General features: G+C 39.9%; 1 protein-coding gene across 1 annotated transcript in view; it reads right to left on the bottom strand.

The window, feature by feature from the left end:
* The window catches only part of erbb4b (erb-b2 receptor tyrosine kinase 4b), a gene marked incomplete at both ends in the record, with an annotated part of 341,095 nt that overhangs the window by 81,895 nt on the left and 243,408 nt on the right, over window positions 1–15,792 (bottom strand). The window contains 2 exons of the mRNA XM_079254462.1: window positions 2,715–2,847; window positions 8,449–8,648. Of these exons, the coding sequence (XP_079110588.1) occupies window positions 2,715–2,847; window positions 8,449–8,648 (333 nt within the window). The remainder of the gene's footprint in view (window positions 1–2,714; window positions 2,848–8,448; window positions 8,649–15,792) is intronic.

The raw sequence follows: 15,792 nt of genomic DNA, 5'->3' as shown, positions 1-15,792 counted from the left end.
CATTATGAGAAAAACAGATTGGGATCGGCTTCAGCTTTTAGGAAAAGGCAAAGTTATGATTTTTTAAATGTACAATAATAAAGATATTAGACCTTAAGGTGGGTGGAGCAAAGCTTTAGTGTAAGACCTGGGCATTGTAGCAGTACATCAAATGGGCTCATACACACTCATTGGAGGAATTTTGGATCGCCAACATTCATGTCTTTGTATTATGGGAGGAAAAGGAAGAAGACAGAATTGATGTGTGTGTAGGGAGGGTAACAACAAACACACATTTTAATATGATGTCACAGATTCGGATATTTTCATCGTTATGGCTAGTTGAATCAAAAATTTAATTTAATTTTTAACACTTAAAATTTAGTTTAAGCTATTTTAAAATCAGTTCAAATTGTGTGTTGTTAACATATAAAAGACCATTATGTGATTTAAAAAAAAAAAAAATGTATATTTAGTATTAAAATTCTGCACATTGTGCATCATAATTAAACATTTATGCAGCCATTTAATTGAAGTACTATTACGGTGTGTTCAGACCAAACGCGTTTTGAGCGTCAAGAGCGTCTAGAGTGGCAGGTTTCAATGTAAAGTCTATGGGGAGGCGCGGCAAGGGGGCATCGAGCTTTCTCGCGTCGCATTTTGAGCATTCTGGGCGTTGGCGTTCCGCGCGGAATGCGCCGTAAATTTAAGAAGTTTTTTTAAGCTCGAACGCGCGTCAAAAGCCAGAGATGGACAAAGCTGAACTTTGGCCGCTCGACGTGGGGCGTCAACCAATCAGAGCGATCAGCTCGCAGCTCCTGGAGGATTCCTGTAGTGAACCCAGACACGGGCTGAGCTGTGATTACTCCGTGCAATATTTAGGATAACCATTCCTTGCTAAAAAGCTGAATGTTACTGATTTGGCAACGTAGCAGGATACGTTACCTAGCAACGCTTTGTTTGGGGGCGGCGGCCCTCTGCTGAGTGCAGCTCTTGTTGCATTATCACTGACTAACTGCCCTATGACAATGTCCTCTAGCTTTATTTATTAAATAAAACCATGCCATTGCTTTACTGAGTCCACCATCATTCAAACTGACCGGAAGGAAAGTGCCGCCTCCCTCCTCTCTTTTCCGCCAAGTTTGCCGCTCGCTCCAGACACACAAGCGGCAGACGCGGCAGGAGCGTTGGGAGCATGTTGGGCGTCGGACACAAAAGTGGCAGTTTAGTGACCAGCGTCGAGCTTTCAGCGTTTTGAGCGTCGAAAACGCTTAGTCAGAACACACTATTAGTTTAACCAGACCATGTGTTCAGCTGAGTTTTTAGTCAAATTCAAACTTCTTTCCTTGCAGACAACCAAAGTGTGTGACTGTGTTCATACACCTGATACACCTAAATCTAATTTACACTTGACATTAGCTAGAGTGCTATATTTTGTTTTCCACCACTAGCTTCTTGTTCTGGTTTATGCCTGTCCATCAGTTCATAAGCCTCTCACTGGTTACCATAAAGCCTTGACAGACATTTTCCACTGCAACAGTGTATCTCTGACGTCTAACACTGACTAGACTGGAATGCTGATAAAGAGGAAGGGAACATTACACACAGCACTATTGTTATTGCTTTTTTATTAACCACAAAAATAGAACTGAGTATATCTGATAAGAAAACATTAAAAACAGTGACCAGAATGAGTGGTTAGTGTGTTGTTGTTTCTGAGAAGTCCAAAATTACTTTGGCTGTAAAGGACGTAAAGAGTTCACATCAATGCAGGAGTAAAATTGTGAAAATTCTATAAATTGGTAATAAAAGGTGGGGTTATTTCTCAATTTCTGAATAACTGACATCAACTTTAGTGTTTCATGTGTGTGATGCTGTTGCTACCTGGTTTGTAGCTAAAGAACACACATCCGTTTGTATGTTGCAATCAGGGCTAAACAGAAGATAACAGGCTTAGGTGTGATTGCAACTTGAATGACAAAAGTATCTGGACAAAGAAAAGGAAACACACACATTACTTTGTGACTCAAAGAACACGGGTCCATCTGATTTGTTCCTGTGTGTGTGTGTGTGTTGATGCCTGCAAATTTGCTTTGTGGTAATTTAACTGGCAGAGAAAATGAGGTGATTGCAGAACTGAGGAGAAAGCCATTTTCTGATTTTTCTCTTCACTTTCATATTTTTAGTTTTGTCTTCACACAGATATTGAAATAGCTGAAACAACACTCAGCCATCCACTGTGATCTTTTGCTAATGTTGTGTTTTTGTTTCATTTAATGATAGTCCAAGCTTCAGTGGAAATAAGGTAAAATAAAGAGTTTTCTCTTCAAGCCCAGAATGGGCAAGTTTTTATCATTGTTTTTCCATCATGCTGTCATAATATAGCATTTAGCACGGACAGCCTTTCTAGAAGAGATTATATAATGTCATAATAGCAGTAATTAAAAATATATATTGCTGGTACTACATTAAATATGCATCTTTTATAACACAGTAGTATTTCAACACATTTGTTCAAATAAAACATTGAAATGATTCAATCTTCATTTTATATTGTATAGGAAAGTTATTATAAGTGTGGAAAAACATGTAAATTCTCTTTTTTAGGCATCTGGGATTGTTATTTTGTAGATCCTTTTTGCAATAAACAGAAATATCACCAGCAACAAAACACACACACATTTACGGTACATCATGATAACCCAGTGTGTCGGAGAAGTATGTGCATCACCTACCCTTCATAAAGGTTGCAGCTATCCACACATGTCCGTCCACGGCTGAAGTACTGACAGGAGAGGCACTGGTCTGGGCTGGGACCCCAACACCCAGCATCTGAACACAGTGGGTCACACACCATGTGTTCCCTGGCTGCTCAAAGCACACATACACAAACATAGCGTTAGCACAAACAGAATAATATGCATCTATGTCATGTGAATACACAAGGCTGATGAAAACAAGGGTAAACTTTAAATTTCCATAAAAGGTGATCCATATAAATTTAGAGAAAAAAAATAATTTCCCTCATTTATGGCCCAGACAAAAGGTTAGATGTACCTTGGCGTGGGGAAATTGGGAGAGTTATTTTTTGTTGTTTTCCCATTAAAATGTTCTGCCTCCACATGTCAGCTGCTCATTTGCTTTGGCCTACAAAAAGCTATGTTCCTATGGTGACCGTTTCCCACAACCAAATCAGGTCTATAACTGCAGCAGAGCAGAGGAGTTTTTTTTTTTTTTTCCTCTCTCTCTGTTTCTTCAAGAAACAAGAACTTTTCACACCCTACACACTGATCAGGCACATAATTAGACACCTGGATAAACTGAAAGATGTTCCCCTTCTGAAGACTAACACGTTAACCCTTCAGATTTAAAATATCATTTAACTCATTTAATTCAGTCACAGATTAGAATAAGTATGTGTATAAAGTCTGTGTTCTGCATATCTACAGTATATCTTCTATATAGTTTCCTGTTTAGTAAGCGAAGGAGGGAATCCGAGCTGCTTCATTATAAAAACAATAACAAATCACCAGTGAGATTGAGAAAACACCTGCAGATTCTACACACACTTGTTGGTATAACTTAGACTTACAGCCAAAATAACTGAAGCCTCTGTATTCTTTCTGTTCTGCTGTTTTTTTACCCTGTATCCACCAAACAAAGCCTTCTCATCTAGTCTGGAATCTGGATCTCTCCTTGCCTACTTTCTGTCTTCTGTCCCCCCCAGCAGTCAGTCCTCCACATCAGAGAGCATTCCACTGACAAAATGAAAGTGTTGAAATAACATGGTGACAGCTCTACAGATATGCTGGGAACTTCGAGCATCCCATTTTTGTCAGATCTAGTTTCCCTTTTGCTGAAAAAGAGATCTCTTCTCCTCTTCTCTCCTATTCTTCTCCTCTCTTCTCTTCTCTTCTCCTCCCCTGAACACAGTTATAAATACATCCCTGCTGTTTTTGCCATCCTGGCCACGGGCTATGGCTCGATGTCAGCCGTACTTATGTTCAGAATGCTTCGAATATTCTGACAGAAGGATCCAGATACACAAAGAAGATAAAAATTGAGTGTTCTTTCTGAGGGCAGACGATGAAAGCTTTGCCTTTCACAGGAGACAAAACCAATTCTGCTGGGCTTCTAGTGCCGCAAGTAAACTGACCAGGCAAAGAGAAACGAAGAGGAGGAAGGATGGGGTGCTGAAGAAAAGATATTAACTGTGCAGCAAGATCAAAAAATGAACCAACTTCAGATGTGTTTCAAATGGTTGGAAAAAGAGAAGCCCTGACATGAGGGAGACAGGTGAACAGGCTGTGATGATGAAAGATAAAAAACCAGTCAGACTCGGTATAAAATTTAAAATCCAGCCTGCAAAGAGCTGTGATTAGAAGCAATGGGGTGAGAGGCTGGAACTAAACAGCTGCCTCTAATTTCCTGCACACCTTTTTTTTCTGTACCAAAGGTGGCACAGAAAGTAGGGTGTGGCAGCTGTGGAAAAGTCTGAAGAAAGCAATGGTCGGGAAAAAAATGAGGTCCTTGACTCAAGGGCAGTACGGTGGAGTCGTGGTTAGCACTGTGGCCCCACAGCAAGAAGCTCACTGGTTGGCTGGGGCAAGGGCCGACCAGTATGTGGAGTTTATGTGTGTAGATTGCATGTTCTATTCTATTCTATTCTATTCTATTCTATTCTATTCTATTCTATTCTATTCTATTTCAGGCTTCCTCACACCCACAAAACATGCATGTTAAGTTAAGCCGCTTTCGATGCCTTACTTAAGTAGAAATTTGGGGTATCTATACTTTATTTACCGTGTATTTGTGGGCTCTTTCCGGGTATTCGGGCTTCCTCCCTCCGTGCAAAGATATGCATGTTAGGTTAATCGGTTACTCTATATTGCCTGCAAGTGTGAGCGTGAGTGGTTGTTTGTCTCTGTGTGGCCCTATGATGGACTGGCGAGCTGTCCAAGGTGTACCCCGTCATTCGTCCAAAGACTGGTGGGATAGGCAACACTTAATCGGACTAAGCGGTTAGGATAATTAATGTATTGTTTTATTTTGTTTTGGTTTTTTTTTGTTTTCAATGATCATTTTTGTGTTTGTCTCCTAATACAAATCTGTTGCCCTCACTGATTCCTGCAGCTAAGCTTATATTTACTTATATTATAATTAAGGTTGTTGATAACATGCCTTTTGAAGTTGGACTCTTTGCAACATTACAATGCTTAAAAAGATTTCACTCCGGCCATGAAACACAACTTAATGCTCATATATGGTTCTTTAAAATATTTGCTTTGCACTTAAATGCGTTAATTTTTCATCAGAATCTTTTTCAGTATTAACATTCTGATATAACATTATAGTCATTATAACTTTTAGAGTAATTGTTACAGCTGCCCCCAATTGCCCATCAACCCATTTTCATTCAGCCTGGAAACCATCTGGCCTCCCTTTGGCTTGGATTGGATCCTCCACATCACCTGGTCTTGTCGGCATCTCTGAGTGGCTGACCTCTGCTCCAATGAGGATGCAACACCTCTCCAATCAGGATAAAAGAGCACCAAGGTCTTCATTCTGGGGCAGCTGTAAGGTGGTTGCAGTTTGCCCCCCTTTGAGACTGGGGTTTTTGGTTGTTGGTTTAACAGCCTTGGCTACCATATTGTTGGTTTTTGTGTAGCTTTTGATCTTTGCTGTTTTTGACTATTTAGTGACTTGAGTTTACAGGTGTTTGATTGTTTGTGTTTAGAACCACCTCTGTTCTATTTTTTTGGTTGCCCTGCCCTTCCAATTGGGCCTGTATTGATTTCTTTTTATTTTTCGGTGGGACAATAAAGTTTCCCAATACACTTTTTGGTCTGGCACATTTGTTTTATGTTGCGACTCTTATCCCTAGACCGCTGGGTCGTAACAGTAATGTTATTTTGGGAAGTGCTCTGTAGACTCTTTGCCACAGTTTAAACATTCCTTTTTAATGGTATTTTTCACACTTGCATTACTTTTACTTGTCTACTTTAAGTATTTTTTAAATCAGTTCTTTTACACTTTTACTTAAGTAAAAAATTTTATTTGGTACTTTTACTTCTGCAGAAGTCTTTTTAAATTTGAGTATCTATACTTCTACCTGAGTAATGAATTTGAATACTTTTGACACCATTGCTTCCAAATAACTGTAGATTAAAATAGACTTAAGTTTATACTCCAATAATGTAGCATCACTTTAACTATTAATGATTGCCTGAAATATGCATATAAATTAAAAGTTTCTTTACTTTTTTAGTATATTAATTCAAATCCTGGTAGTCTGTGGTTAATTTATTTACCTAACCGATTCGGCTCTCATTGTCAAGTACCAGCAGACTGACCGAATGCAGCGACCTCTTCCTAGTTACAACTTTCAGCTCTCACCCAGCCACTTTGGAGAATCATTTCCTCACTTTTGTCTATTTCAGCAGTACATCACTCAGCAGGGTTATCCATCCATCCACCGCCTCTACATGCTTTATTCAGTTCAATCAAGTGTATATAAATGACAAATTTGTTTTACAAAACATTGCAGGGAGCATAATGGAGGACATTTTCTGGAGTCACTCTTTCCATCTCACTGGTTTGCTGCTATATGTGTTAAGAATTCTGACCCATTTTACAACTGAGTGGTAAAAATATAGCTGGTGAAAAACCTAAATGAGAATCATCGACTGTCTGTAAAAAGAAGGAAGGATTTATAGCACTGCTCTTGTTAAACTTGGGCCGATCTCGCTTCACATCTGCAGGCACAGCAAAGCAACATCTGATGCTGATGTGTTCAGATAAAGGCCAAAATATGAGCACAGTCAAAATTTAATGCAACTACTTTAAATAGACAGATGCAGTGATTTGTTATTCACTGCCACCTGTCTGGTAAGGAACATTGCGGACAAAGGACAACCCCTCCCCCAGTATGGTGCCTCCACCAGTAGGACTGGACATGGGCATGATAAGTCTTTCTTCCTTCTTTCTTTAATTCTTCTCTGATTTGAATTTGGCTTCTGCTTTTTTTAAAAACAGGAAATAAATCATGTTGATGATACTCTAGGGGTCCATAGATCTATGATGTCCAACCTGATCTGCTAAATGCCTGTCAATATGATTCTGGAGCCATGCAATAATAACACAAGGTCAAACAGAAATATTGCATGGAGATGAATAATAAAGGTGTGTTGTGCCCTGCTCTAAAATATGTAACAAGGTTAACAGGAGCATCGAGGCGATGTCAGATATGGAGAATCTGAACGCACCCCCTAAGAGTGTAAAAACATTCACCGGAGAACTTTGCTTAGCAGGAAATCTTTTCTGTCAAAACTCATTCTGAATCATTTTGACTGATATCCTCACCTGAGTTGTAATATTCTGAATAAATGTGATTAAAAAAACATGTCTTTTTGCCAACTTATTCACACAAAGTATGTAAAAAAAACGGACAGATTATTTCAAACCAGCACTTGATGAGGAAGTTCAAGGGCTGTTTTATTAATCCATGATTATTTTCCCTGATAAAAACTTTAACTTGATGATATATTTAATGACTCAGAGTTGCCCTTTATAGTTAAATCCATGTCTTCAGATGTAATAACACAAATATGAAAATGTTTGACATGTTTGCCCATAATGGTTACTGAAAAAAAGAACATTGGCTGAGTGGGAGAACAACAGTTTCAGCATTACTTTAATTAATTATTCAATTTAATTGTTTTCAATTTGAAAGTCAAAAGCCCTATTTACTGATTCTGTTCAAGACTACACTTCATCTAAGTGCTCACTGTCAAATTAAAGCGTAATTAAACCAAACAGATGAGTGTAATGCAGAACCAGACATTCCTAAAAGCACGCACTATTTAAAGATGAGCCTGTCAAACTAGAGAGAGAAAATCACAAGCCATCCTCTCTGGAGGGTTCTAGTTTATGAAGGCTTGGTGAAACACTGCTGTTTCACGGCTTTGCAGTATTTTGACTGCTGAGACGGACTGCTGACTACTTCTTCTGAGTGTACTCTGCCTCTCGTCTAGTAGCTGCTGGCATAGGCCTTAACTTCCCCACCTCTCCTCCCCATGGCCGTCTCTCGGCTTGATCTCAACAAACAACTCTTGTCAGTTTTTAGGAACAATTGTGAAACCAAGTATTTGCCTATGTTAACTTGACCAAACATCAAAATCACTGAAGGATCTTGGCGCTTTATGCATCTGATACCACACTTACTGGTTTTAAATTCCTTTAAAATCATGGAGATAATTTCTCTTACTCATAAGGCAAAAAAAGGTCAATTGTTGTTGCTGTTCCCATTAGTAAAAGCAAACATCTAAAAATAAATACTTTTAAATTGCCAGAAAAACAACATTCATCAGTGTGTATTACTCTAGGAATTTCAAAGTAGATTAATTTAAAGTAGATATGCATGTCTGTGTGCTTACAGGTGTGCTTACTGTGATTCCTGTATGAACTTACTGCACTCCTGTGGACTTCGGTTGTTGCGGATCTGAAACTTTTGGTTCGCCGTACGGAATAGCCTTGTCCAGTTGACGGTGTTGTAGTAGCACAGCTGGCTGTTCTCTGCAATGTGGACGTTCCCAGCACTGATCTCTCGAAGTGACTGAAGTTGAAGTGATGAGATACCTTGCTGCTTTAACACCAGCAGGGAGATCCCACTGAGACGGAAAAAAAAAAGGTGGAGGTGAGAAGAAGATGGGACCAGACAAGAAAGGGTGGTGGGAAGAGAAGAAGCACAGAGGGAAAAGAGTAGCATATGAAAGAAAAGAAGGAGATTATGGCTTAATTTCATGGGTTTTGTATGTTTATGCATTGGACTTTCTTATGCATTGGACTGCTTGTAATCTTCTTATGTTCATTAAGAGAAATAAAGCACAGCAAAGGATCTTTAATAACCAGCACATAGCCAGATGATTAGTTTTACAATTAGAATATATTAACAGTTGAAAAATGCTTCAATTCTTGGCATTTTCCTTCTGATAACTCACTATGAGAAGGGATCGTTTAATATTATACTGTTTGTTTAAAATGTTCCATTTAACATCTTTAAAATTCCAATATCAACACAATGATTTACTATTTATTTTATTCAGCGAAATCTACTCTTTAGGTAGAATTTGGGATGTAAAGCTGCAACACCTCTAAGATAGTTATTTAATCCTGCCACTTGCTTTCTTCTCCTCTTTCCTACCTTCAACTTTTCCCCTACTCCCCAGTTACACAGTTTAAAATTGAAAGAAGACCAGTTGGATGTCAGAGCCATCAGATAGACTGAAAGTATGCAGGAGCAAGCATGGGGGCAAGGGTGGACTGCAGGCTGTAATTTGTAGAGCAGCCTGCTGTTTCCATCTGCAGGGAGGTGCCGTGGACATGTACACACTGTCCTAGGCGTGAATACACACAGAAAGCTCGCACTGTATCATCAGCCAACACTTGCATTGTTTCTAACCAAATGCCACAACACATTTTTAGAGCACTTTTCTCAAACAGCGAGATGTAATTGATAAATAATTATGTTCTATCAGCTGGGTTAAAACAACTGAGTTCTTGAATGTCATAACAAAACCATTACGGAAATGTGTTCCAAGAACAATGTTTTTTTTGGCAATAACAACTGCACTTGGCAAAATTGAAATGCAGAGCACTTTATCTCAGAAGGTTCGCCAACCTCGCCACATTTACTGTTATTGTACAAAATAAACCAAAATTACAGGGAAAGGAAAAGAAAGAGCACGCAAATATTTAAATCGAGCTGCATTTAATGCCCCGGCTGGATGCACGGACCAGTTGAAAAGTACACAACTACGTTTGATCTGGGATTGCAAAATGTGACATCGAACGCATTTCACAACCTCTGCAATAGTGCTGAGTATTACTTGTAATGTTGAAATTAAATACAGTTTTGATTACATTGTGTAATCTTTTATATCAGCATTAAATGTTTAATAGATAAGGAACAAAGCATACTGAGTTTTGTAGGATTGAGGAGATAAACCTTAACTAAACTTTGGGAAACCAGTTATTTTAGATGGAGAAGAAAGATCTGAATTGCAAAACTGACTGTTAAGACTGAGCCCTAAAACCTCCATCTGTGCTTCTGAAACCTAAATTACTAAAAATGTGGACAAACTTCCTTAAAACCCGGACTCTTTTACTGCAAAGTCACGGTGCTGTAACATATGTGGTATGTTGCTCAGCATTGTCTTGCCAAAATATGCAAGGCCTCCCTGAAAAGATGCTATAAAGATTAGCGCATATTTTGCTCTAAAACCTCTCTACATACATTGTAACATAGATGGTTGCTTTCCAGATGCGCTAGCTGCCAGTCCCATTGGCATAATGCACCCCCACTTGATCAGAGATGGAGACCTTTAAACTGAATTCCCACAACAAGCCAGATGGTTTCTTTCATTTTAAGTTCTGAGGACGCGTCATCCTTGATTTCCAGACTAAGTTAAACGTTTAGACTTCTCTGACCACAGACATGCTTTTCACTTTGCCTCAACCTTTTCAGACGAGTTTTGGTTCTAAGATGATAGCATCTCTGGATTATTGTGGCTTTTTCTGCATGGAAGAGCTATAAGCTGCATTTTTGATGCCTAATGACTTCTGAAAATGTCAATGAGCCCAGAAGTCATACTGTATATTCCTGTAGTACCAAAGTCAATAGTTTCTAGGCTGTGGCTGTTGACAACAACGTCAAGACCTTTATTTTCATTTCCACTCATGACACATTTTAAATGGGATTTATATACTTATTATAAAGTAGATTTGTGCTGTCAACATGCATAAATGGGTAGGGTCATAGTAAATGAATCTCGGTAGCATAACCTCTGTCAGAGTTAATCTTGATAATTCATACTCCTACTAAGTAGTTATATTAGTAAAGATAAAGGCCCAGATACTTTGATCCTTTGGGACATTAAAAATCTTAGCTCATTTTTAATACAATGAACACAGCACCCCCTGCTAGTTATTAATGATGGTGATTACCATATTAACTGTTTGTATCATGCTTTGTTGCTTATGGCTAAAAAAAAATAATTAGCATCCAAGATTGATTTTAAACTATATAAATTACACAAACAATGCCTGAATATTGTACTGGTATAACATCCTGTAGACGATGGAAATTCTGAATTCTGAATTTTATATTATTCCAGAGTTCCAGAGTTGCTCCTCAAATTTCAACAAGATCATTAGGCCCGAGCACCTTGGCGGTGCGAAGGCCTATTGTAATTGCAGTGTTTATTATTATTATTAGGCCCGAGCACCTTGGCGGTGCGAAGGCCTATTGTAATTGCAGTGTTTATTATTATTATTATTATTATTAGGCCCGAGCACCTTGGCGGTGCGAAGGCCTATTGTAATTGCAGCGTTTATTAGGCCCGAGCACCTTGGCGGTGCGAAGGCCTATTGTAATTGCAGTGTTTATTATTATTATTATTATTATTATTATTATTATTATTATTATTATTATTATTATTTTTATTCGGACACTTCGCGTGCTTTTTTGGAGGCCTGAACGTGCTCGAAAACTCACCAAATTTTGCGTACCCCCCCAAGGGAATGCGAAAAATTTGATATTTTGAGGTGCTCCAGAATGTTTGGGCGAAACTGAACGAGAGCGCCACCTATTTTAGGTGCCCCGCCACTGCATGTCGTTAATCTTTATGAAAATTCATACACATGATCTACATGCAAGGGCGAACAAAAAATCCTCTTAATGTCATGGTGAAATGTCGACAGGAAGGCGGCCATTTTAGGTCAAAGTCAATATTTTGGCGTTTTAGCACCTCGCATTTTAACGAACTCGTCCTAGAGCTTTTATCCCACTGAGCCACAAATTGCTCAGGATGTTCAGGAGGCATGTGTGATTAAATGTTGTGTTATTTCTTCTAATAGGAGACTTAGTTTACGAGGGGCGGGGCCTCAAAGTTTGATGTCTCGCCATGAAAAATTAAACGGATATAACTCCCACATAAAGCAACATTTCTGCACCAAATTTGCTAGATATGATGGCAGTCCCCTCCTACAGAGTTCTATATGTCAATATTTTGATTATGAAATAGCCACGCCCCCTGGAGGTCAAAAGTGTTGTTTTTTGCTCACACACCCATAACTCTGGCTTGGTGGACACCACATGGCCCAAATTCACTCAGACATCACAAAACATGTTGGTGAAGAGATCTGATAAAGGACGTTGCTCTACGCTGCACGACATGCCTGTGACGCCATGGCGAAGTTCCATGCGGCGGCGTGACATCATAAATCACTATAAAATTGTCAATTTTGATCTGATCACCCTAAAACTTATAGGGATTAATAAGGGATCAGTCCTGAGCAGATTAATGTGACCATTGCTGGTGTAGACCTAAGCCCCGCCCACTTACAACAGGAAGTGGTTTTTTACACGTTTGAGGGTCATGCTTCTAAGCAAATGGTCCAAAACACTTGAGACTCCTCCAAAACATGTCAAACCCTTTCATGATGCCACAATAAAAACCTCAAGTCGCTACGCTAAACGGGACATGGCGAATGGCGGTCCAACGCCATGAAACAGGAAGTACCTGTGACCAAGCCATGGAACCTTGGACCGCCACCATACTTGTCATGACTGATGACAGTAAGGCCATGAACTAAGCCCCATTGAAACATTATGGAATACATGGAGCATGTCTCCATAGCGCCCCCTACAAAATTTCAATCAATCAGCCCCGCCCACTACATGGACCGACATGGATAAAATTCAGCACAGTTGGAGAAACGCCAGTACCTTCAAAAAAGTCTCTTGGACATATGGGCCAAAACCAACAGGAAGTCGGCCATTTTGAAAAAGGTGCCATTTTTGGAGTCATTTCTTTACCATGCATTTTAAACAACTCCTCCTAGGGATATTGTCCAACTGACACCCAACTTGCACAGGATGCTCAGGAGGCATGTGTGATTTAATGTTGTGTTATTTCTTCTAATAGAAGATTTAGTTTAGGAGGGGCGGGCCCTCAAAGTTTTATGTCTCTTTAACAAAGACTTATTGCTAAAACTCCCACATAAAACAACATATCAGCACAGGAATCGACACATTTGATGCCAGTCCCATGATTAACAAAATCTACAATGCAATAATATGACTATGAATTAGCCCCACCCCTTGGCAACAACATGTGTCTGATATCGTGAACCAGGAAGTACCTGTAACAAAGCCATGGAATTGTTGATCTTCACCATACTTGCCATGAGTCATGACAGTTATGTCCTTAATAGAATAAAATTACAACATAGTGGAAAAGATAGTAAATGGCTCCATAGCGCCCCCTCGAATATTTTAATTAATCAGCCCCGCCCACTACATCGACTGACATGGATATGATTCGGGACACTTGTAGACCCTCCCAGCACCTTCAAAAAAGTCTCTTGGACATATGGGCTAAATCAAACAGGAAGTCGGCCATTTTGAATAAGGTGCCATTTTCGGGGTCATTTCTGTCATTTGCTTTGCCATGCATTTTGAGGAACTTCTCCTAAGAATTTTGTCCAACTTTAAACCAAATGAGTCAGGATGCTCAAGAGGCATGTGTGATTAAAAGTTGTGCTATGTCTTTTAATAGGGGATATCGTTTAGGAGAGGCGGGGCAGCAAAGCAGATGTGATGCAACAAAAAGAAAAACTGACATAACTCCCACAAAAAACAACCAACCTGCACCAAATTTGCTACAGATGATGCCAGGCATATCCTTCACATTTCTGTATGTCAATAATTAGATGATAAGTTAGCCCCGCCCCTTGGTGACAGGAAGTGACCGTTCATAAGGCCTTAACAGCCTGAAGTGCAGTCTGGCTGCACTTTAGGTTGAGAGAGGCATGGGAAGGATGTTGCCAGGGGAGGCGGTGGCATTATGCCGAGCGACGCCATGGTGCGAGGGCCTATATCACCGCTTGCGGTTTTAATTATTATTATTATTATTATTATTATTTTTATTCGGACACTTCGCGTGCTTTTTTGGAGGCCTGAACATGCTCAAAAACTCACCAAATTTTGCGTACCCCCCCAAGGGAATGCGAAAAATTTGATATTTTGAGGTGCTCCAGAATGTTTGGGCGAAACTGAATGAGAGCGCCACCTATTTTAGGTGCCCCGCCACTGCATGTCATTAATCTTTATGAAAATTCATACACATGATCTACATGCTAGGGCGAACAAAAAATCCTCCTAATGTCATGGTGAAATGTCGACAGGAAGGCGGCCATTTTAGGTCAAAGTCAATATTTTGGCGTTTTAGCACCTCGCATTTTAACAAACTCGTCCTAGAGCTTTTATCCCACTGAGCCACAAATTGCTCAGGATGTTCAGGAGGCATGTGTGATTCAATGTTGTGTTATTTCTTCTAATAGGAGACTTAGTTTACGAGGGGCGGGGCCTCAAAGTTTGATGTCTCGCCATGAAAAATTAAACGGATATAACTCCCACATAAAGCAACATTTCTGCACCAAATTTGCTAGATATGATGGCAGTCCCCTCCTACAGAGTTCTATATGTCAATATTTTGATTATGAAATAGCCACGCCCCCTGGAGGTCAAAAGTGTTGTTTTTTGCTCACACACCCATAACTCTGGCTTGGTGGACACCACATGGCCCAAATTCACTCAGGCATCACAAAACATGTTGGTGAAGAGATCTTATAAAGGACGTTGCTCTACGCTGCACGGCGTGCCCGTGACGCCATGGCGAAGTTCCATGCGGCGGCGTGACATCATAAATCACTATAAAATTGTCAATTTTGATCTGATCACCCTAAAACTTATAGGGATTAATAAGGGATCAGTCCTGAACAGATTAATGTGACCATTGCTGGTGTAGACCTAAGCCCCGCCCACTTACAACAGGAAGTGGTTTTTTTCCACGTTTTAGGGTCATACTTCTAAGCAAATGGTCCAAAACACTTGAGCCTCCTCCAAAACATGTCAAACCCTTTCATGATGCCACAATAAAAACCTCAAGTCGCTACGCTAAACGGGACATGGCGAATGGCGGTCCAACGCCATGAAACAGGAAGTACCTGTGACCAAGCCATGGAACCTTGGACCGCAACCATACTTGCCATGACTGATGACAGTAAGGCCCTGAACTAAGCCCCATTGAAACATAATGGAATACATGGAGCATGTCTCTATAGCGCCCCCTACAAAATTTCAATCAATCAGCCCCGCCCACTACATGGACCGACATGGATAAAATTCAGCACAGTTGGAGAACCTTCCAGTACCTTCAAAAAAGTCTCTTGGACATATGGGCTAAATTCAACAGGAAGTCGGCCATTTTGAAAAAGGCGCCATTTTTGGGGTCATTTCTTTGCCATGCATTTTAAACAACTCCTCCTAGGGATATTGTCCAACTGACACCCAACTTGCACAGGATGCTCAGGAGGCATGTGTGATTTAAAGTTGTGTTATTTCTTCTAATAGAAGATTTAGTTTAGGAGGGGCGGGCCCTCAAAGTTTGATGTCTTATTAACAAAGACTTATTGCTAAACCTCCCACATAAAACAACATATCAGCAAAGGAATCGACATATTTGATGCCAGTCCCATGATGAACAAAATCTACAATGCAATAATGGGACTATGAATTAGCCCCACCCCTTGGCAACAACAAGTGTCTGATATCGTGAACCAGGAAGTACCTGTAACAAAGCCATGAAACCTTTGATCTTCACCATACTTGCCATGAGTCATGAAAGTTATGCCCTTAATAGAGTAAAATTAAAATATAGTGGAGAAGATAGTAAATGGCTCCATAGCGCC

The sequence above is a fragment of the Telmatherina bonti genome (assembly GCF_933228915.1).
Source record: "Telmatherina bonti genome assembly, chromosome: 15".
NCBI lineage: Eukaryota > Metazoa > Chordata > Actinopteri > Atheriniformes > Telmatherinidae > Telmatherina > Telmatherina bonti.
This window is presented reverse-complemented; position numbering and strand designations above follow the sequence as displayed.